Source organism: Macrotis lagotis, chromosome 1, assembly GCF_037893015.1.
Source record: "Macrotis lagotis isolate mMagLag1 chromosome 1, bilby.v1.9.chrom.fasta, whole genome shotgun sequence".
Classification (NCBI taxonomy): Eukaryota; Metazoa; Chordata; class Mammalia; order Peramelemorphia; family Peramelidae; genus Macrotis; species Macrotis lagotis.
Genome location: NC_133658.1, coordinates 318,866,579 through 318,890,025, shown reverse-complemented (window position 1 = coordinate 318,890,025; position 23,447 = coordinate 318,866,579). Strand labels below are relative to the sequence as shown.

The 23,447-nt window shown below is 34.2% G+C and overlaps 1 protein-coding gene across 1 annotated transcript in view; it reads left to right on the top strand.

Annotated features, from left to right (window-relative positions):
- The window catches only part of RHPN2 (rhophilin Rho GTPase binding protein 2), an 89,446-nt gene that overhangs the window by 31,028 nt on the left and 34,971 nt on the right, over positions 1 to 23,447 (top strand). The window contains exons 3-4 of the mRNA XM_074211481.1: positions 15,082 to 15,210; positions 19,744 to 19,819. Of these exons, the coding sequence (XP_074067582.1) occupies positions 15,082 to 15,210; positions 19,744 to 19,819 (205 nt within the window). The remainder of the gene's footprint in view (positions 1 to 15,081; positions 15,211 to 19,743; positions 19,820 to 23,447) is intronic.

The window sequence follows — 23,447 nt, the reverse complement described above, 5'->3', positions numbered from 1 at the left end:
TTTCCATGCAGAAATATAAACAATTCATCATCATTAAGTCCCTTATGATTTTCCTTTTCTGTTTACCATTTTATGCTTCACTTGGGTCTTGTATTTGAAGACCAAACTTTCTCTTCAGCTCTGGCTGTTTTATCAGGAAAGTTTGAAAGTGCCCTATTTTATTGAATATCTTTTCCCCTGAAAGAGGATGTTCAGTTTTTCCGGGTAGTTGATTCTTGGTTGCAATCCTAGCTCTTTTACCTTCTGGAATATCATATTCCAAATCCTATGATCCCTTCGTGTAGAAACTGCTAAATCTTGTGTTATCTAGAATGTGGCTCCACAATATTTGGATAGTTTCTTTCTGGCTGCTTGGAATATTTCTCCTTGACTTGATTGCTGTGAAATTTGACTATGATATTTCTGGCAGTTTTCATTCTGGGTTCTCTTTCTGAAGGTAATTGTGGATTTTTTCAATTTCTATTATCTGAGTTTGAGTTATTTTAGAGGATATCCAGTTTGAAATGTCTAATAGGTAATTAATGATGTGGAACTGAAGTTCAGGGGAAAGATTGGAGATTTGTATGTATGCCTGCATATACATACATGTACACATAGCATGTATACATGTAGATTTGTGTAAATATAAAAACAGTGTATATATTTATAGCTATAGTCATCTACATAGTAAATATAGTTAAAATTCATGATAACTGATGAAGTTACCAAGGGAAAAATGACTTGCCCAAGGTCACACAGCTAGGCAATTAAGTGTCTGAGGTCACATTTGAACTCGGGTCCTCCTGACTCCAGGGCTTGTATTCTACCCCCTGCACCACCTAGCTGCCTCCTCTCTTCATTTCTTACAGAACAGTAGTACTTCATAACATTCATATATGATAACTTATTCAGCTATTCCCCAACTGATGAGCATTTCCTCAATTTCCAATTCTTTGCCACTTCATAAAAGAGCTGCTGTAAATATTTTTGTGTGTATATATATATATATATATGTCTTTTCCCCTTTTTAATGATCTCTTTGGGATATAGAACAAATAGTAGTACTAACTGTATACAAAGATTCTTGAAGGGGTGGCTAGGTGGCGCAATGGATAGAGCACTGGTCCTGGAGTTAGGAGGACCTGAGTTCAAATGTGGCCTCAGACACTTAATAATTACCTGGCTGCATGGCCTTGGGCAAGTCACTTAACCCCATTGCCTTGCCAAAAAAAAAAAAAAAAGAAGCAGCAGCAAAGGTTCTTGAAGGATTTTTGAAATAAACACAGTTTTATTGCCCTTTGGGAATATTTCTAAATTGCTCTCCAGAATGGTTGGATCAGTTCCCAATTCCACTAACAGTACATTAGTATCCCAGTTTTCCCACATCCTCTCCAATATTGATCATTTTCCTGTTTTGTCATTTTAGCCAATCTGGTAGGTGAGGTAGTACCTCTGAGTTGGTTTAATTTGTATTTCTCTAATCAGTAATGATTTGGAGCATTTTTTCATATAATGATAGATAGTTTTACTTTCTTTGTTTGAAAATTGCATGTTCATATCATATCCTTTGACCATTTATCAATTAGAAAATGACTTGTATTCTTATAAATTTGACTCCATTTTCTATATATTTTAGAAATGAGTTATCAAACCATAAGTTGTGAAAACTTTTTCTCATCTTTCTATATTCCCTCTAATCTTGGTTGATTGTTTTTGTTGGTATAAAACCTCTTTAATTTAATATAGTCAAAATTATCCATTTTGCAATTTATTATGTTTTCTATCTCTTCTTTAATCATAAACTTTTCCTCATTCCATAGATCTGACAGATAGACTATTCCTCTTTTCCTAATCGGCTTATGGTATCACCCTTTATGTACAAAACCTTTATATATTTTAACCTTATTTTGTTATAGGATGTGAGATGTTGGTCTATACCTAATTTTTGCCATACTATATTCCAGTTTTCCCATCAGTTTTTGTAAGTTACCATTGTCATTAACTACTGGTTTTTTTTGTATCTATTCTACTCCACTGATTCACTTTTCTGTTTTTCTTAGCTAGTACCAGGTTGATGTTGACTGTTGCTTTATGTATCCAACCTTTTGAACTTCATTTAATGATTTTTTTGATAAAGATACTGGTGTCATTTGCCATTTCTTTCTCTAGATCACTTTACAGATGAGGAAACTGAGTCAAACAGGGTTAAGTGACTCGCCCAGGGTCACATAGCTTGTTAAGTGTCTGAGGCTAGATTTCAATTAAGGAATGAATCTTTCTGACTCCTGTCTCTGCACTCTATCCACTTTCCAACTAGGTGCCCTTTTAAAAAAAGTTTGTGTTATCAAAGGAGTTTTAGACTAATATATAATCTTATAGACTAATATATATAATCTTAGATGAGTTGTTTTTCCTTATTTGGTGAATAAGGGGATTGGATTAGATAATTTCTAAGATCACTTTTCAGCTCTGCTTCTAAATTTTTCCCACTACAGAAATATATAGGACCACATTTCTACAGCCTGAAAGTAATGACCCAGTTCCTCCAGATCATCAGTTCAAAAAGAGTGATGACGGCATTTCTTTTCTGTGCATGAGGGTCTAATTGTTTTATCTATCAGGCAAGCCTAGTACTGTCTTCATTCTTATCTGCAACAGAGAAAACATACTGAAAACAACAGGCATATTTGCTGAGTGAAATGGACCAAAAAATGTGATCACATCTGACAATAAGTAACTCATTCTGATAGAGCCAAGTGAAATGAGTGTCTTAGGAGTGAGATAAACCTGTTGGCAATGAATCATCTATCAGTAGAGATAGAATTGAGTCAAAAGCTACTAGTCATCGTGGTCAAAGCTTATAATTATTGTCTTGTTAATTTCCAATTGAATTATAATGATAATAGCCAACATTTTATATGATGTTTAAAGTTTCACTTATGTTCACATATATTATCTCCTCTGATACCCATGGAGCTCTTTAAGATCTATCTTATAGGTATTATCATCCCCATTTTAAAATTGAGGAAGTTGAGGCTTAGAGCAGTAGTTGATTTGTTTCTGATCATACAGCTAGTATATGTCCTAAGCAGGACTAAATAGAGTCATCGATTAAGAGCTGAAAGGAACATATGAGGGCATCATTTTATAGATAAGGAAACTGAATCACAGGAAAGTGAAATGATTTGCCCAAGGTCATGTAGGCAGTAAATTCAAGAGGCAGGATTCTGCCCCAATCTGAGCAATATTTACTTTATCTCCCTTCCTGTATTCTGTACTAATCCCATAGTTGAATTTTCTGGTTATATAGTGCTCCCTCTGGGATATCTCTCTAACTCAGCACTCGTAGATTTGCAGATTGGACTTCTGGGGGAGGGGACAGCTTTCTATGTTCAGAGTACTCCTCAGGTCCTAATATTATAGTATTAACTCACAATACTTTAATATAGTATACTAAATACTGTTGTTTGGGGCACAAGTCCTTGCCAAGATACTTCCCTTTAGTAATCAGCCAGTATATATAACAAGTAAAAGCCAAAGGCATTTGCAAAAATGATACAGAAGGATTGCAGTTTAAATCATTCTCCATTTACCTGGGGCTCAGTCTCTCATAAAGTGTTTGGATGAAGAGTGGGCACAAACTTAAAGGATACTGATTATGAGGCCATCATGTAAAGAACACAAGTGGCCAAAAATAATCTGTACTTCCCATACCACAGGACCCCAGTGTCCCTTCTCCTGAGATGACACATATCTTCCTTCTGGGTGGCTCACTCTGATGTTCTCACTTGGTGAGAGAGGTACTCTGTACCTCTTCACAGCTTGACTCTCAGATGTCAGAACTAGCTTAAATCTTAGTGCCACAAGTCACTCTGCTTAAACCTGTTTTTTGTCAGTGTTTGTGTCTCTTTGTTGGGATGAATCTAGTTCCCCTTCTAAATGAATACATCTGCTGTGTGTTCATCTATGTTAATACAAGATCAAAGAGAAAATTGCCCTTTCTTCCTCTCCCTCTAACCTCCTGCCCAAAGTTCAGGGATCACACTACACAAAACTTTCCTGACTGATGTTTCAAAGGGCCATCAACAGCATGGCTAATCTGATCAACCAATGACCAGCTTCCTTTCTAATTCAACCAAAAATACTTTTCCCTCACTTCATAAAATTTGGCATACACACATTTTTACATTTAATTTAACACATTGTGACTTCATTTCCTGTTTTATCTGTTTCTTGGGGGAGGGGTGGTGGTGCCGTGGAGAAGGTAGATCCACTATAATTAGATTAGCTCCCAAATATTTGTAGTAGTATTTTTTTATATGAAACTGTTTGAATACTGGATTTCAAATTGTGTCTCTGGTGAGAAAATGGCTTGTAGAGAATAAATAGGTCACCTTTTTTTTTACATTACTAACTTTGGAGAACTATTTTTATTGCTTTTTGACTCAATAAATAATTCTGAAAACCATCCAAGTTCTCCTATAAATTAAATTACCAGAAAAAAATTAACTTTCTACATTGTATAGTGTTGTCTTTTGACATAGATCAAGTAAATTAGACTCTGCAAGAAATGGAATTTTTGTACTTTACCTGTGACCATTCATATTAGAGAGACCAGGCTAGTTAGGGATCTTGGGATCTCTGAACTTTTGAAATGCTAATTTGGGACTCTTGAATTACAACATCCTTTTAGTTCTTAAATCAGGTAATTGAACTTCTGGGTCTCTTAGAATCTTATATATACTTAAGAGGAATTGATTTTTTTTTAAGAAAAGTCTTAAAGGAAATTAGTTCTCTTATCTTTTCCTAAAGATAACTTAGGTAACTAGAGCACAGATTAAATAAAGTCAGGGCCTGTGGGATTAATTTCTCACATGAGCCAAATTGGTTTTGCTTAATTTCATGATTTTTCTCTTATCAAGTTAGCATTAATTTCAATCTACCATCTTAAATATTGTGCCTTCTGATACATACGAATAATTTGACAAAGTGTAGAAAGCATTATAAATAGAATACTGGTCTGGAAGTCAAGAAGACTTGTATTAAAAGTTTTGCTTAAAAACTGAATGAAGGGGCGGCTAGGTGGCACAGTGGATAAAGCACTGGCCCTGGAGTCAGGAGTACCTGGGTTCAAATCTGGTCTCAGGCACTTAATAATTACCTAGCTGTGTGGCCTTGGGCAAGCCACTTAACCCCATTTGCCTTGCAAAAACCTAAAAAAAAGAAGGAATATTTAAAAAACCAAACAAATTCCAAAACATTGTGTTTTAGAGAAAAATGAAAATTTTTAAAAAACTGCCTAATTTCTCAAAGATAATCTCTTTTTGTCAGTTCTGAATCTAGCTCATTGGTTTCCAGAGTGGGGAGCATGTACCTTGTGATACACAAGATAATCCATTGAGATATCCAAAGAAAATATTAGAATTGAAAACAATTTGCTGATGACATGGTGATTTACTTAAAAAATCCTAGGGTGTCAATAAAGAATTCAGTTGAGACAATAGCTTTGGTGATGGTTACAGGTTACAAATTAAACCCACAAAGATAATCTTTTCATGTAATAATAACAAAATCCAAGAAGTTAGTGAATTCTAATTTAAAATAATCACAAAATACATAATGCTTCTGTGAACCAGTCTACCAATACCTGTTTAGATATGATTATAAAATTCTCCTTTCAAGAAATAAAGAACAATCGAAGGAATATTCAATGCTCATAGCTAGGCCACACCAATTTTAATAAAAATGGTAAATAAGAGAATTAATGCTATACCAATTAAACTGCCAAAGATATAGGTACAAATATACAGATATTTATAGATATAAATAAAATAATACAATTCTTTTAGAGGGGGGGAAAAAGACTTAGAATACTAAGAGAAAGACTGTGAAAAGGAATGAAAGGTGAAAAAACATTTTTGAATTCAATAACCTATGTTTGAAAACATAAATTACCTAAGAAAGAATAATCTATTTCACAACAATTTCCCGGAAAACAAAATCTGTCAGAAATTAGGTTTAGACTGAAAAGACTTGCATAAACTAATTCAAAGCAAAATGAACAGAACCAGGAAAAGAGTGTATATCATATTAGCAACACTGTGTGATTTGTACTTGATAAGTATGAATTACTTAGCTCTTCTCAACAACATATTGATCCAAGACAAGTACAAATGATTCATATGAAGGTGAATACTATCCATATCCAGATAAAGAGCTAATGGACTCTGAATGCAGATTGAAGCATATTTTTTCAATTAATTTATTCTTATTCTTGATTTTTTTCCTTTTGATTTATTTCTTCTACACCTAAAAATACTATGGAAATATTTTACATGATGGTACATATATAAGCTATGTCAAGTTACCTACCATTTTTTAAAGAGCAGAGGGTAGAGATGTAGGGAGGGGGGAAAAAGGTGGAATTCAAAATCTTGTTAAAATGACTTCTAAGGGGCAGCTAGGTAGCACAGTGGATAAAGAGCACTGGTTCTGAAGTCAGGAGGATCTGAATTCAAATTCGGCCTCAGATACTTAGTACTTAACTTGCCTGTGTGACATTTGGCAACTCACTTAAGCCCCACTTTGCAAAAAAAGTAAAAAAAAATTATTGCTAAAAATTTTCTTTATATGTAATTGGGAAAAATAGTATTTAAAAAATTAGGTTTAGACTTACATCCAACTCATTTTGTTTTTATTTTTTTCTAATTATAGTTAAAGATAGTTTTCAATATTGATTTTTTTGTAAGATTTTGAGTTCCACGGTTTTCTCCCTCCCTTGCCCTCCTCCCTCCCCATGACAGCAAGTAATATGATAAAGCTAATAAATTATGTTTAACATATTTCCATATTAGTCATATTGTGAAAGAAGAATCAGAACAAGTGAAAAATCTGTGAGAAAGAAAAAAACATACAACAAATTTTTAAAAAAGTAAAAATAGTATGCTTTGGTCTGCATGTATTCTTCATAGTTCATTCTTTGGATGTGGATATTTTCCATCACAAATCTTTTAGAATTGTCTTTGATCCCTGAACTGCTGACAAGAGCTAAATCTGTCATAGTTGATCACCTCATAATGCTGCTAAAATAATCTCTTGGTTCTGCTGGCTTCATTCAACATCAGTTCATGTAAATCTTTCTAGGTTTTTCTAAAATCTGCCTGCTCATGATTTCTTACAGAACAGTAGTACTCTATTACATTCATATACCACAATTTGTTGAAGCATTCTACAACTGATAGGCATCCCCTCAATTTCCAGTTCTTTACCAATACAGAAAGAGCTGCTATAAATATTTTGATACATATACATTCTTTTCTGTTTTTTATAATCTCTTTGGGATACAGACCTACTAGTGGTATTGTTAGATCTAAGGGTATATACAATTTTATATACTTTTGAGCATAGTCCCAAATTGCTTTCCAAAATGGTTAGATCAGTTCACAATTCTTATCACATATTTTAGAATAACTTTTAAAGCAGGGAGATATGGGAGCTGAATATTAAATATACCAATGAAAAATTGAATAAAAACAGATCACATATCTTTCTTATCTTTGGGTAGAGGATATATTTTTAGCTAAAAAGAAATAATAATGTTTATCCTTCATTTTCTTTTTTTAATTTAAATTTATTTTTTATTAAAGATATTATTTGAGTTTTACATTTTTCCCCCAATCTTGCTTCCCTCCCCCCCACAGAATGCACTCTGTCAGTCTTTACTTTGTTTCCATGTTGTACCTTGATCCAAATTGGGTGTGATGAAAGAGAAATCATATCCTTAAAGAGAAGTCTTAAGAGGTAACAAGATCAGACAATAAGCTATCTGTTTTATTTTTCTTAAATTAAAGGGAATAGTCCTTGTACTTTGTTCAAACTCCACAGCTCCTTATCTGGATACAGATGGTACTCTCCTTTGCAGACAGCCCAAAATTGTTCCCGATTGTTGCACTGATGGAATGAGCAAGTCCTTCAAGCTTGAACATCACTCCCATGTTGCTGTTAGGGTGTAGAGTGTTTTTCTGGTTCTGCTCATCTCACTCAGCATCAGTTCATGCAAATCCCTCCAAGTTTCCCTGAAATCCCATCCCTCCTGGTTTCTAATAGAACAATAGTGTTCCATGACATAACATACCACAGTTTGCTAAGCCATTCCCCAATTGAAGGATATTTACTGGATTTCCAATTCTTTGCCACCACAAACAGGGCTGCTATAAATATTTTTGTACAAGTAATGTTTTTACCCTTTTTCCTCATCTCTTCAGGGTATAGACCCAGTAGTGGTATTGCTGGGTCAAAGGGTATGTACATTTTTGTTGCCCTTTGGGCATAGTTCCAAATAGCTCTCCAGAAGGGTTGGATGTGTTCACAGCTCCACCAACAGTGTAATAGTGTCCCAGATTTCCCACATCCCTTCCAACAATGATCATTATCCTTCCTGGTCATACTGGCCAATCTGAGAGGTGTGAGGTGGTACCTCAGCGAAGCTTTAATTTGCATTTCTCTAATAATTAATGATTTAGAGCATTTTTTCATATGGCTATGGATTACTTTGATCTCCTCATCTGTAAATTGCCTTTGCATATCCTTTGACCATTTGTCAATTGAGGAATGACTTTTTGTTTTAAAAATATGACTCAGTTCTCTGTATATTTTAGAAATGAGTCCTTTGTCAGAATCATTAGTTGTAAAGATTGTTTCCCAATTTACTACATTTCTTTTGATCTTGGTTACATTGGTTTTATCTGTGCAAAAGCTTTTTAGTTTAATGTAATTGAAATCATCTAATTGGTTTTTAGTGATATTCTCCAACTCTTCCTTAGTCATAAATTGTTCCCCTTTCCATAGATCTGACAGGTAGACTAGTCCTTGATCTTCTAATTTGCTCATAGTATTGTTTTTTATGTCTATGTCCTGTAACCATTTGGATCTTATATTGGTAAAGGGTGTGAGGTGTTGGTCTAATCTAAGTTTCCTCCATACTAACTTCCAATTTTCCCAGCAATTTTTATCAAAGAGGGAGTTTTTATCCCAATGGCCAGACTCTTTGGGTTTATCAAACAGCAGATTACTATAATCATCTCCTGCTTTTACACCTAGTCTATTCCACTTGTCCACCACTCTATTTCTTAGCCAATACCAAACAGTTTTGATGACTGATGCTTTATAATATAATTTTAGATCTGGTAGGGCTAAGCCACCTTCTTTTGCACTTTTTTTCATTAAGCTCCTGGCAATTCTTGACTTTTTATTTCTCCATATGAATTTACTTACAATTTTTTTCTAACTCGTTAAAGTAATTTTTTGGAATTTTGATTGGTAGGGCACTAAACAGATAGTTTAGTTTTGGTAGAATTGTCATTTTTATTATATTAGCTCTACCTATCCATGAGCAGTTGATATTTGCCCAGTTATTTAAATCTGATTTAATTTGTGTGAGAAGTGTTTTATAATTTTTTTCAAAAAGATTCTGAGTCTGTCTTGGCAAATAGACTCCCAAATATTTTATATTGTCTGAGGTTACTTTGAATGGGATTTCTCTTTCTAGCGCTTCCTGCTGTTTCTTACTAGACATATATAGAAAAGTTGAGGATTTATGAGGGTTTATTTTATAACCTACAACTTTGCTAAAATTGCTAATTGTTTCCAGTAGTTTTTTAGATGATTTCTTGGGATTCTCTAGGTAGACCATCATGTCATCTGCAAAGAGTAAGAGTTTTGTCTCTTCCTTCCCAATTCTAATTCCTTCAATTTCTTTTTCTTCTCTAATTGCTGATGCTAACATTTCTAATACAATATTGAATAGTAGTGGTGATAATGGGCACCCTTGTTTCACCCCTGATCTTATTGGGAATGCCTCTAGCCTCTCCCCATTGAATATAATGCTTGTTGATGGTTTCAGATAGATACTGCTAATTATTTTAAGGAACAGTCCATTTATTCCTACACTCTCTAGTGTTTTTAATAGGAATGGATGCTGTATTTTGTCAAAAGCTTTTTCAGCATCTATTGATATGATCATATGATTTCTGATAGGTATGTTGTTGATATAATTGAGTTTACTAACAGTTTTCCTAATATTGAACCAACCCTGCATTCCTGGAATAAATCCTACTTGATCATAATGTATTATCCTAGTGATGATTTGTTGTAATTGTTTTGCTAAGATTTTATTTAGGATTTTTGCATCTATATTCATCAGGGAGATAGGTCTATAATTTTCTTTCTCTGTTTTAACTCCTCCTGGTTTAGGTAACAGTACCATATTGGTTTCATAGAAAGAGTTAGGCAGAGTTCCGTCTTTCCCTATTTTTCCAAAGAGTTTATATAGGATTGGAACCAATTGTTCCTTAAATGTTTGGTAGAATTCACTTGTGAATCCATCAGGCCCTGGAGATTTTTTTGGGGGGGAGTTCAGTAATGGCTTGTTGAATTTCTTTTTCTGAGATAGGGTTGTTTAGGTATTTAATCTCTTCTTCATTTAACCTGGGCAACTTATATTTTTGTAAATATTCATCCATTTCACTTAGATTATCAAATTTATTGGCATAGAGTTGGGCAAAATAATTTCGAATTATTACTTTAATTTCCTCCTCATTGGTGGTGAAGTTCACCTTTTTCATTTATGATACTAGCAATTTGGTTTTCTTCTTTCTTTTTTTTAATCAAATTGACCAGAGGTTTATCAATTTTATTGGTTTTTTCATAATACTAACTTTTGGTTTTATTTATTAATTCAATAGTTTTTTGCTTTCAATTTTATTAATTTCTCCTTTAATTTTTAGAATTTCTAATTTGGTACTTAATTGTGGATTTTTGATTTGTTCTTTCTCTAATTTTTTTAGCTGCATGTTTAGTTCATTGATTTCCTCTTTCTCCAATTTATTCATATAAGCATTTAGAGCTATAATATATCCCCTGAGAATTGCTTTGAATGAATCCCATAGGTTTTGGTATGTTGTTTCATTATTATCATTATCTAGGATAAAATGGTTAATTCTTTCTATAATTTGTTTTTTGGTCTACTCATTTTTTAAAATGAGGTTATTCGGTTTCCAATTTGTTCTGGATCTATATCTCCTTGGCCCAGTATTGCATATGACTTTTATTGCATTGTGATCTGAGAAAGATGTATTCACTATTTTTGCCTTTCTGCAGTTGATCATTACGTTTTTATGTCCTAGTACATGGTCAATTTTTGTATAAGTTCCATGTACTGCAGAGAAAATATCCTCCATTTTCAAAGAAGAAAGCATTAGGGAAGTGATACCATGACAAGCATGTGAATTGGATTTGAGAGAGGGAGGTGCTGTACTAAGTCACCAGCCTCCCTTTCTCCTCTGAGTCATCTGGGTCTGGTGGCCAGCTCTGAATCAGAGCAATTGGAGAGGGCCCTGAATGTGAGGCAATCAGGATTAAGTGACTTGCTCAAGGTCACACAGCTAGTAAGTGGCAAATGTCTGAGGTTGGATTTGAACTCCTATCCACTTGTATCCAAAGTGAGTTCTTTATTCACTGTGCTACCAGGATGTCCCTAAAAAAGAGATAGAGGAAATTATAAAAGATAAAATATATAACTTTGTGGGGGGCATTGGCTGGGTAGGTACGGTCTACCCTTAGCAATCTCTAAGACTGCAAGGGTCATGTTAGAAGCTGAGTTTTACTTAATGTCTGTGACTGGAGAAATCTCCAGTATACTATTCAAATATTCATAATTGTTTTTCTCAACTGTCTCTCTTAAACTTCTCTTCCAAAGTGTTTCCACCTCTCTGCAAGAATGTCATATTATCAGTTCAAAGATCTCTTAGGGAGCAGCTAGGTGGCACAGTGGACAGAGCACTGGCCTTGGAGTCAGGAGTACCTGAGTTCAAATTCAGCCTCAGACACTTAATAATTACCTAGCTGTGTGGCCTTGGGCAAGCCACTTAACCCCATTGCCTTGAAAAATCTAAAAAAAACCCCAATAAAACAGATCTCTTAGACAAAACTCACAATCCCCCTATATTTGCATCATATTACACCAAAAAGCTGTGTCTTAGATCACCGGCTCTAGGAGTAAAAGAAAGTGAGATTATATCAATAAAATTTGTTATTTTTTAAAGTTGAAGAGAGAGAAGCATAGTCCCCTCACACTTCTGCTTTCCTTTCCCCTGCTTCCCCAGCTCTCCCAGAAGCATCATTGTTCTATCTAAGCTCACTGTAGTAGCAGTCTACATCTCCTATATCTCTTGGCATGGTATCTATATGCTTCCTGGATTCTAGGTTATTAAGGATACAATGAAATCAGGTAGCCCCTGCCTTAGCATCAGAAAACATTAGATGAAATAGGAGATGATCAACATAGGACACACCATTAAACAAATCATGTGGAATCCCAGGCAGAGGTTTCAGATGGGTTTGCTTAGGGGGACAATGGGAAAATGCTTCCTTGCTACCTACATAGGTTCTTTTTTCCTGACATACTTCATTCCTCCTGCTCCCTACCCTTGCCCCAATTTCTCCTTTACCAATCCAGGAGAGCAAGGAGGGCTTCTCCTAGTCTAGAAGTAAGGAGAACTTGAGAGGAGCAGGTACAGTAACAATCCAGGGAGAATAGGGACAAGGAGTAGCACGGTCTAACTAGAGGAGAGAAGCAGCTAGTGATTGCCACTGCCCATTGGTTTGGGGCTCAGGTAGCAAAACACAGAGCTCTGTCAGATCAGGCCAGTTCCTCCCAAAGTTATCATTTACCTTATAAACAAAGAAAAATATTAACCACCACCAGGAAACCAGGCTCTCTCAGAGTATTTTTTTTTGAAAGATTTTGTTTATTTTGAATTTTACAATTTTCCCCCAATCTTGCTTCCCTCCCCCGCCCCCACCTCCCACAGAAGGCAGTCTGTTAGTCGTTACATTGTTTCTGCAATCTAAATTGAATGTGATGAGAGAGAAATCATATTTTTAAGGAAATGACATAATAAGATAATGGTTTTTTTTTTTAAAATAAAAGGTAATAGTCTTTGGTCTTTATTCAAACTCCACAATTCTTCCTCTGTATACAGATAGCATTCTCCATCGCAGATACCCCAAAATTGTGCCTGATTGTTGCACTGATGGAATGAGCAAATCCATTAAGGTTGCTTATCACCCCCATGAATGCTCTTTAGGGTGTACAATGTTCTTCTGATTCTGCACATCTCACTCAGCATCAATTCATGCAAATCCTTCCAGGATTCCCTGAATTCCCATCCCTCCTGGTTTCTAATAGAAAATAGTGTTCCATCATATACATAAATACCACAGTTTATTAAGCCATTCCCCATTTGATGGACATTCACTCAATTTCCAATTCTTTACCACCACAAACAGAGCTGCTGTGAATATTTTTGTATAAGTACCTTTTTCATAATCTCTTCAGGGTATAGACCCAGTAGTGGTATTGCTGGATCAAAGGGTATGAACATATTTGTTACCCTTTAGGCGTAATTGCATATTGCTCTCCAGAAAGGTTGGATGAGTTCACAGCTCCACCAACAATGTATTAGTGTCCTAGATTCCCCACATCCTTTTCAACATTGATCATTGTCCTTTCTGGTCATATTGGCCAGCCTTTCAGAGTATTTTTGCCATTGGTCATTACCCCCTTTTCTCTACCTGTCAATAGCCATCATTTGGACTTCCAGTCTAGAGACCATCTCCAAAATTTATAAATCTGGTTTCATCAAAAATCTTTGCCTTGCTGGTGAATTGAAAGATGATCATCATGATTGAGTAAGAATAGCCAATAAGTAATTTCTTCCATAAACATCTCTATATCTCAGTGAAGCTGAATTTTGTTGTTCTGACAATGCTTAAAAACTAAGAATGAAAATACTAAACTTTGAAGCAGACCTTAAAATCACTATTTCACTATTTCAAGTGTTAACCAAAATACTCAAAACAATGAAATATTTGATCACATCACTCCTGCCCCAAAATGATATTTTTTTAATGATGGCATTAATAGTCTTATACCATAAAGATAAAATTAAAATTATTTAAAATATTTTTACTTCATACATATAATCCTTTAGATGTCTATTTTAAAACATATTAATATAGTAGTATATGAATATAATTTATAAATACAGATTGGAATACATGGTCTAATTTTTCTTATTGGTTGGATAGATAATAAAAAAAATTGGATGCCTTTGATCTATGTAATCTGTCCAGCTAGATAAGTTGACTATCCAAGTGTATATCATAATCAGATGGATTGGACATTCTTCAATTACTCTGAATGCTTAGGACAAATTCTTTTGAGTGATTATAAGTCTCATTTGGGAAGTTCTTCAAGCTTTAATTAAGATAACCTGAAAACCAACTTTAGCGTTCTCAAAACTGTGTCATGTTCAGCACAGACCTTTGTGAAATCATGGTATAGTCTAGCATGTCTTGCCATATTTTTCTTCTTCAGTGGTATTTTAACTTCTGTGTACAGCACATCCATAATTATGATGTTAGATTCTAAATGTAGTAGCTCTACTTTCCTTGATACTGAAACAAGTTTGTTATTTTAAAAAAGCTCATTTCTATTTTTCTTTTTTTTTGTCTTCTTATTTGGTTTCATTCTTAAATATTTTTGGGATGACTTTGCTCGGTTTAGACTGTTGTCAAATTTTCTTGACTTTTTTTCCCATGTTTAAGAAAGTAATACTGCTCAAATTCTTCCATAATTCTTCCCTGAACAAGTTACACTTAAGTTTGTATTTTAAACTAGTGTGTCCTTGATCACTATCACTGACAAGCAGATAAAGTATTTGCTAGCTAGTTTCTAGGTTCTTCTCATAATGTCAATTATTCCTTACATCTTTAAAATATGTCATCTTTCAGGCTACACTATGCTAATTCTTTGATTTCATTTGTTTTCTTATTTGGCTGTGATCAAACCTCCAAGATACTTTAATGGATAACTTCCCTAAGTACATCTTGGTAGGTAATTGCTTGAGAAATTTAAAATTATGAGAATGTCAGTTAAGGGATACAACAAAGCTCCCCTACAATGTAGAATCTGTTCCCTGTGTATCTCAGAAATTCACTGAGTTCCATGTTTTCCCTGTCCTCCTGCTTTTTTTTTTTCAGAGCAACCACAAACAACAAAGTTCGAGATCAGGTCCTCTTGGAACTTAGTTACGTAAATTCAGATCTGCAGATCTTAAAGGAAGAATTAGAAGGACTTAATATCTCAGTGGAAGTTTACCAGAACACAGAGTAAGTAACTGTGTTGATATTTTTAACCAGTGATTTGGAGTTTGAGTTCCTATAATATCATTACACTAAATGTGAGTATGCAATGTATAAATTAAAAGAAAAAAAATGTTATATTTTGATTGTTGATTCAAAGCCTGACAAATGTAGCTTTGACAAACAAGTTAATTATTAATCGCTAGAAGATGTAGTTTAAACAAGTTGCTAGAATTATAAAGATGAACCTGTTGAGTGTGTGCCCAAGTGAACCAAGTTTTTAACAAAAAGACATTTGTTCTGAGCTCATACGTTGCACATCTTAACAGGAAGAGCTTTGTGCCAGTGTCCAGTATTAGAAAACCTCTCCTCATCCTGTTATTAAGAGTTTGGCTCCCATGACTCAGGCATAAGAGGTTATTCTTTATAACTGTGTGCAGAGGAAGTTTGGTTGAAATGGAATGGCTGACTACATTGAAAGAACTGGTTTGTCAAATACAAAGACATAATTACTATTGTTCCCAACTATATACAGTCCCCAACTCTTTCTGGCAATTGAATGCAAAAGAAAAATTCATAAAAATATGTCGAGAGGAAAATTCTGCTAAAAGGTTATGAATGTCTGTGTGGGGTGGCTTAATCCTACCTACATATGTATTGGTAAATTTTTGTTTAACTTATTGTATCATATCTTATCATATCACCTTAGCTCTTGAGCTTGAGAATTGTGAGCTGCAGTGCTCTTTGCCTATAAGATGTTCACACTCAATTCAGCATTAATGTGGAGAGCCTTTAGGAGGGAGGAGTGCCAGGTTGCCTAAGAGGACCAAGCCATTCCGTGTTGGAAACAGCAAGTCAAAGCTCTCATGCTATTTAGTAGAGGAATAAATTACCCTTGTGTTTCTAGCCCAAGCAAGTTGAAGAAACCTAGTTTAAAAACAAACATAAATAAACAAAATAAAGATTATGGATACGTGAATTTCACTGAAAAGATTGTTTAAGTGGCATGCTTTGGTAATTTATCAAAAAAAGTATTTAATAATTAATATAAATATAATACTAAATAATGGAGTGGTGAAAAAAGATGAATGCTCAAGTTTTGCATTCTGAAAAAGCTCCAGTGGCAAGAAGTCTCCTATTTAGAGTTCTGGTAGAGACCCAAACTTCTCATTTTATAAATGTGATTGGACTACCCTGTAAATTAAGCCACTATTTTTTTTACAGGAAAAATAAGCTTTGAAGAAATCTTGGAGAATAATCTAAGACAAGAGGCTTTTTCAGGGCAAATCTATAGGGAAACAACCAGTTTTTTTTAAATTAGATAAAATTAGAAGTATAAACAGTATTTATTTGGATCAATTTTATATGGCTTTTTCGGTTATACTTTGAGTGGCAGTTGAAAAGTTTCCCTATCATTATTATATAAATGCAAATAATGTAGAGAATAGTAGGAGTTGAATCAAGAGTGAATAAAAAAAATTCTCTTTATGATGAAAGATGTATCTCTCTACTTGCTCCCATTAGAATCTTTTTCACTATAGTTTTGAAGACAGTCTGAGCAAAAATGAAATAAATTTAAATACTCCAATTCTCCCATTGACAGTATAAAATTCTGAAGAATAAAAAATCATCTCATTAGGATCTTTCTAGAAACACTTGCAAGAAATGTAGCCTTATATTTTTCTTAGAATGACTATGAGTAAAGAAAAAGAATGACTATGATTATTTTTGATGTTAAGAGAACATAGTTTCTACATGTGCTACATTTAAAGATATGAATGGGAAGACAGAAGATAAATATGTAGATTCACTATAATATTTTGTATTTGAAAAATAATTTTGTCTTTTTCAAAAGTAAAACTTTCATACCCATTGTCTATTTTAAAAAATACATTTTGATAAATTTTGTTTTAACTTAGCATATAAACCATCATCATTCTCCCAATTGAAATTATCTAAGCAAAATAATGAAGAGTGATTACAAGTGATAATACACATAAAATTATATTGTAGTTTTATGTTCCTAAAAAGAAAGATCAGACACATTGTCATCCTTATGAAATATGCCATTTATTAACCTCATTCCACTATTAAGAAAAGAGAGATAGAGAAGTTATGATTCCTTAGGTTATACAACAAATTTGTGGGAGAAGCAGTGTTAGAAATATATATTGGTATAGTCCTAGTATGGTGTTTTTAAATTTATTAATTAATTAAATGTTTATTTAACACATACTATGAGAGCATGGTACTAAGTATGTATTAGTGAAGTTATGTACAATCTTATCCCTCTACTGCCACCAACTCCTTGCCAGGTGCCTTAAACCTGGAATATATTACTAAAGAATTTAATTCAACATTGACACCACACTCATATGCTCTACTCTTTGGGTATAGTCATTCAACTAGACCTGAATCCGCTTAACATATATTATTATTCTCTAATTTTGTCCTTATGGAAACTTTCAAATAATCAATTTAACAAGCATTTATTAACCTTGCTACCATGTGTGCCATGTGCTGGGGAATAAAATATAAAAGCAAGAGAATCCTTGCCCTCAGAAAATTTAGATTGCACTAGAAGGATACAACATAATTACAGATAAGTAAATAAAGGAAACAATTTAAAATAAATCCAAATAATTTTGACCAGAGAGAGAAAGGAGAATCATGGAGCTGGGGAGAACAGGTAATGTAGTTTATGGGAATCTTCTTACCATAGAAACCTTTATGAAATGATATTCTGGAATTTGGTTTTTATTATGTTTGTTTTATTCCCCTGGGCTACAAGCTTAGTCACATTGCCAAAAAAAAGGAAACAGTTTCATGTGACTTGTTCTTAATAAATATAGCCCTGAATTAACACAGTTATCTTTTTTAAATACTGGCAACACATCCTTAGCAATGTGTTCTAGAGAATATTACCATGAATAAAAGTCAAGTTCAGTTCCACAGGTGGAGGTGGTGCTTTAATGCCCTAAAGTTTTTCAGACAACTGTTTCTTCTTTATATATATATATATATATATATATTATATAATATATATATATATATATATTTCTGGAGCTGCCCAGTCTCTGGTTGAGTCCCCAAAGGGACTCTGCTGCTATGCTCAAGTTTCTATGGGTAAACCTATGAATGCTTAGCCTCCTAATTGTAGTCTACTAAGTCCCCATCTCGCAAGTCTTACCAATATTAATTAACCAATTAACATCTCTCTTATGTTAATTAACCAATAAATGTTAGTACAATATTTACAAAAGTATATTTACTGAGACAGGAAAGATCCAGACATAATGACATCACTCCCTTTAAAACAGAAAATAAGACGCATACTCTCTCTCCCCTCTGCACACCCAAATGATGGGTATATAAAACATCTTTCCTAGCTCTCTATAGGTAGGGCCCTAGAACTGTAGGGACTCCAACAATAATACAGGAAAATGATGGGATTCTGCATTATGCCCATTATGCTCTCTAGAGAGAGCTGACATTGTGGAGGCAGAAGAACAATATGGACTGTGACCTGAGGGCATTCTTTTTTTTTTTACAATATAAACATTATTAGGATTTATGATGCATAAGAAAAATAAACAAAAAAAACCACTAAGAGAAAACAAACTCAAAAAGGACCTTTTTCAAACTGACTTTTCTAGTTTTTCTTTCTTTTCTTTTTTTTTTTTTTTAGTTTTCAAAATTCATTTTTTGATAAGATTTTCAGTTTTACATTTTTGCCCCCTCTCTCCTTTCCTTCACCCTCTCACCTTGACAGGAAGCAATCTGATATCTATACATTTATAATTATGTTAAACATATTTCCATATTAGTTAATCATTTTGTGAAAGATGAATCAGAACAAAAGGGAACAAAAAAATCATTAGAGCTTTAAAAAATATAAAGTATAAAACAAATTTTTAAATGAAAAATAGTTTGCTTTGTTCTGCATTCAGACTCCATAATTCTTTCTCTGGATGAAGATGGCATTTTCCATCCTTTAGAATTGTCTTTAATTATTGTACTGCTGAGGAGAGCTAAGTCCATGATATTTGATCATTGTACAATGATGCTGTTAATTTGTAGTGTTCTCTGGTTCTGCTCAACACTCAGTATCAGTTCATATAAATCTTTTTTCTGAAGTCAGGCCTCTCATGATTTCTTACAGGACATTAGTACTCCATCACATTCATATGACACAGTTTGTTCAGCCAATTTCCAGTTCCTCAACTGATAGGCATCTACCAAAGGGGATTCTTGATCTTAGGGTTGAGAACTTGGGGTAGTTGACACCTTCTGAGGGATCAAATCTATAGGTATAAACAGGGAGATAGTCCGTAGAGACAGAGTGAAAAGCAAAAGGAGAGAAGAAAGAGATAATTTAATTGTGAAATATAGGGAAATATCTTAGGTGTATCCGAGGGAATTGTAAAAGGTAGATTAAAAAAAATCATTGCTCCAACAAATGCTTTTTATCATATAAGCTATTGGTATTGATTATTAGATCTTGATCATAGAATGCCCTGGCTGCACATATTCATGTGACTTTGCTGTGTTTTCTTATAGAGAGACATTTACAATTCCCCTGATTCCCCTTGGCCTAAAGGAAACCAAAGAAGTTGATTTGTCAGTTCTTCTTAAGGTAAATCTCCACAAACTTAACAGATGAATATCCACAAGAATCATTATTTAAAATAGAAGTAGGACTGAAAGTCTGAACATATTATTCTTCTTTTGCTATAATTGACTGGAAAGTGATTAAGTTTAACTTTGTGTTAGCATTACTGTACCCATTTTGCCATGTAAGCTCAGCTGAAAATGTCAATATCACATAACTCTTTTAAGTTTATTCTTCCTTTAGATCAACTTGAAAGTCCAGATTATCATGGTTCACATTCATAAACTTTGGGGTCAAAAAGAGGATGTAGGTTAATGTATTTTAAAATTTTAAATTGGTTTTGAGGAGAGTAAGAAGAATGTATTATGGCATCTGGTTTATAACTTCCATTACTGAAAATTTAAATGGTTTTGGGGTTGGTTTTTTTTTGGTTTTTGAAAGACAGTGGGTTTAAGTGGCCTGAGGTGACACAGCTAGGTAATTATCAAGTGTCTGAGGTCAGATTTGAACTCAGGTCCTCCTGACTCCAGGGCCAGTGCTCTATCTATTGCGTCATCTAGCTGACCCAATTTAGATGGTTTTAAAGAGTCTCATTGGCTAAAGACTGAACTTAGGATGCTTTAAAAAAATTTCTGTTCATTCATGTCCAAAAACTTGGAATTATTTATCATTTATTTACTTGTTACTTTTTATATTTTTGAGTTCTTGCTCTTTTCTTTCTTTTGTTTTTGGAGGGGTGGTCTGGACAAGAGCAGGTGATTTTATCAATGTGGGAGAATTGTCAAATGTGGAGAGTCCCTCTTCACCAAGTAGACTGACATCTCACCACATTAATTGTCTTAGAGTGCAGAAATGAGATATTAAGTGACTTGAGCAAGATTAGACATTTATAATATCATGTGGAATTTGCAGGTTTTCATGACTCCATAGCTGCATATGTTCTCTAATCCAGCTGCATCTGACTTTTCTTTTACTAGCAATTAAAGATAGTCTTGCCACTATTTCTTGTGGGAATTATTTCCTTTAGTCCCTATTTTATTCTCACAAGTAAATTCCCTAACGACCTAATTTGTGATTTCTAACAGGAATTAAAGCAGATATGGATTTCAGGGAACATATTCAAACTAAAGAAAAGTTGGTTTAGTGCTTCTCTTGTCAATTTATTTAGTATTTAAAGCCTCATGACAATTTAAAATATCAGAACCAGAAAAATTTGGAACAATTGGAATTTCATTAAAATGTAAAAAAAATGTAGAAAGTACTTTGTGCAAATTTCCCTATACTGCAATCTTTTCCAAATATATTTTCAATACTATATAAATTATAGGTTTGTTTTGGAGTTGACTTGTAGAAGTTGATATTATTGCAATACTATTGGACTTCAGGGTAGGAGCAAGTCAACAATAGCAGCTTTATATCAGCATTTTCAAAGGGCTCTTTGAGTATTTAGATACACTGCTAAAAGTCATTGGGACAGTTAAAAGTCAATGGGACTGATTGACAAAATCCAGGTTAATTTTATAAAACAGATCCTCTGATCATTGTTTTTTGTTGTTATCTTCCTTGCAGTAGTCTTGACAAAATTGGAATAAGATTAGCATATTCAGGGCTGAATATGAAAGAGTTGTTTGTCCTTCATTTTTTAAAATTTTTATTTAATTGACTTGCCCAAGGTCACACAGCTAGGCACTTAATAAGTGTCTGAGGCCAAATTTGAACTCAGGGCCTCCTGACGCCAGGATCAGTGCTCTATTCACTGAACCACCTAGCTGCCCCCTTTTCCTTCATTCTTTTTTTTCCTAGTCCTTCATTCTTGAAGAAGACCATGATATTGTATGATGCCGTGACGAGTGCATGAATTGAATTTGAGTGAGGGGGTACTGTGCTAAGCCTCACTTCCACCTCCAAAGCCATCTGGGTCCAGTGGCCAGATATGAATCAGGATGATTGGAGATAACCCTGGAGGTGAGACAGTCAGGGTTAAGTGACTTGTCCAAGGTCACACAGCTAGTAAGTGGCAAATGTCTGAGACTAGATTGGAACTCCTGTCCTCCTGACTCCAAGGCCAGTGCTCTATCCACTGTGCCATCTAGCCACCCCAAAAGAAAGACTACATGTAAGCTTTATGGGCAGTCTTAACAAGATGTAACACATAGGGATTTACAGATTAAAAGCAAGTCTGAAAACTTAGTTGTACTATGACTTTGATATTTGATCAGTCTAGTGCTTTGAAGTGAGATTTTCAACCAAATAATTTTAGAATGTAGGGACAATGGATCAGAAAATGTAAAAAAAAAAAAAGTATTTAATTTTTGTCTTTATTTTTATCTGAGAATATTTTCTTATTTTTAATGGTTTATTTATTTTACATTATTGCAATAATCTTGTTGTGAAAGTAAACATAAACTCCCCTCCCTCTCCAAAAAAAGATAGAGAAACCTTAAGAGAAGTGAAGTGACAGAAAAAAAAAGTATACTTCAGTCTGTGTTCTGATTTCATTGGCTTTTTCTCTGTGGTGAGTTGCCTTCTTTATCATAAGTCCACCAGAGAAATTGCCTTGATATCTTTTCCCACAGTCACTATTATTACTAGCTGTATTTCCCTCCATTCTAATCCTGTCTATTCTCTCTATTCTCTCTCTCCTTTCATCCTATCCCTGCTCAGAAGTGTGTTGGATCTTATCACCCTCTCCCATGATCTTCCCTCTCTTCTATCACCTACTCCCACCCTCCCCTCCCCTGTTTCCCTTATCCCATCCCTTTCCTCTCATTTTTCTCTAGGGTAATATAGATTTCTATACCCTATTAAGTCTGTATGTTATTTCTTCACTGAGCCATTTCTGATGAGAATGAAGGCTCACTCCTTCCCCCTTTGCCTTCCCCCCTTTCCACTCCATTGTAAAAGCTTTTTCTTGACTCTTTTATGTGAAATATCTTAGCCTATTCTACCTTTCCTTTCCCTTCCTCCCAGTACTTTCCTTTATCACCCATTGACTCCATCTTTATATATTATACCATTATATTCAGTTCACTCCTGTGCCTTATATATAAATATGCTCCTTCTAACTGCTCTTATGAGAAAGTTTATATGTATCTTCTTCCCCTACACAGTTCAACATCATTAAGTTCCTTAATTAGTCCTTCTCATCCACCCTCTCTATACTTCTTCACCTGAGTACTGAGCTTGGAGATCAAACTTTCTGATCAGCTTTGGTTGTTTCAGTAGGAAAGTTTGAAAGTCCCCTGTTTCATTGAAAGTCCATCTTTTCACCTGAAAGAGGATGTTCAGTTTTGCTGGGTAGTTGATTCTCTTTTGCCTTCCATAATATCATATTCCAAGCCCTATGAGCCCTTAATGTAGATATCATCAAAACCTGTAATCCTGGCTGTAGAGCCATGGTAGTTGAATAGTTTGTTTCTGGCAGCTTTTTAGTATTTTCTCTTTGACTTGGGAGTTTTGGAATTTGGCTATAATATTCCTGGGAATTTTTCTTTTCAAATCTCTTTCAGGAGGTGATCAGTGAATTCCCTCAATTTCTATTTTACCCTCTGTTTCTAGGATCTCAGGGCAATTTTGCTGAATTATTTCTTGAAAAATGAAGTCTAGGTTCTTTTCCTGGTCATGACATTAAGGTAGTGCAATAATTTTTAAA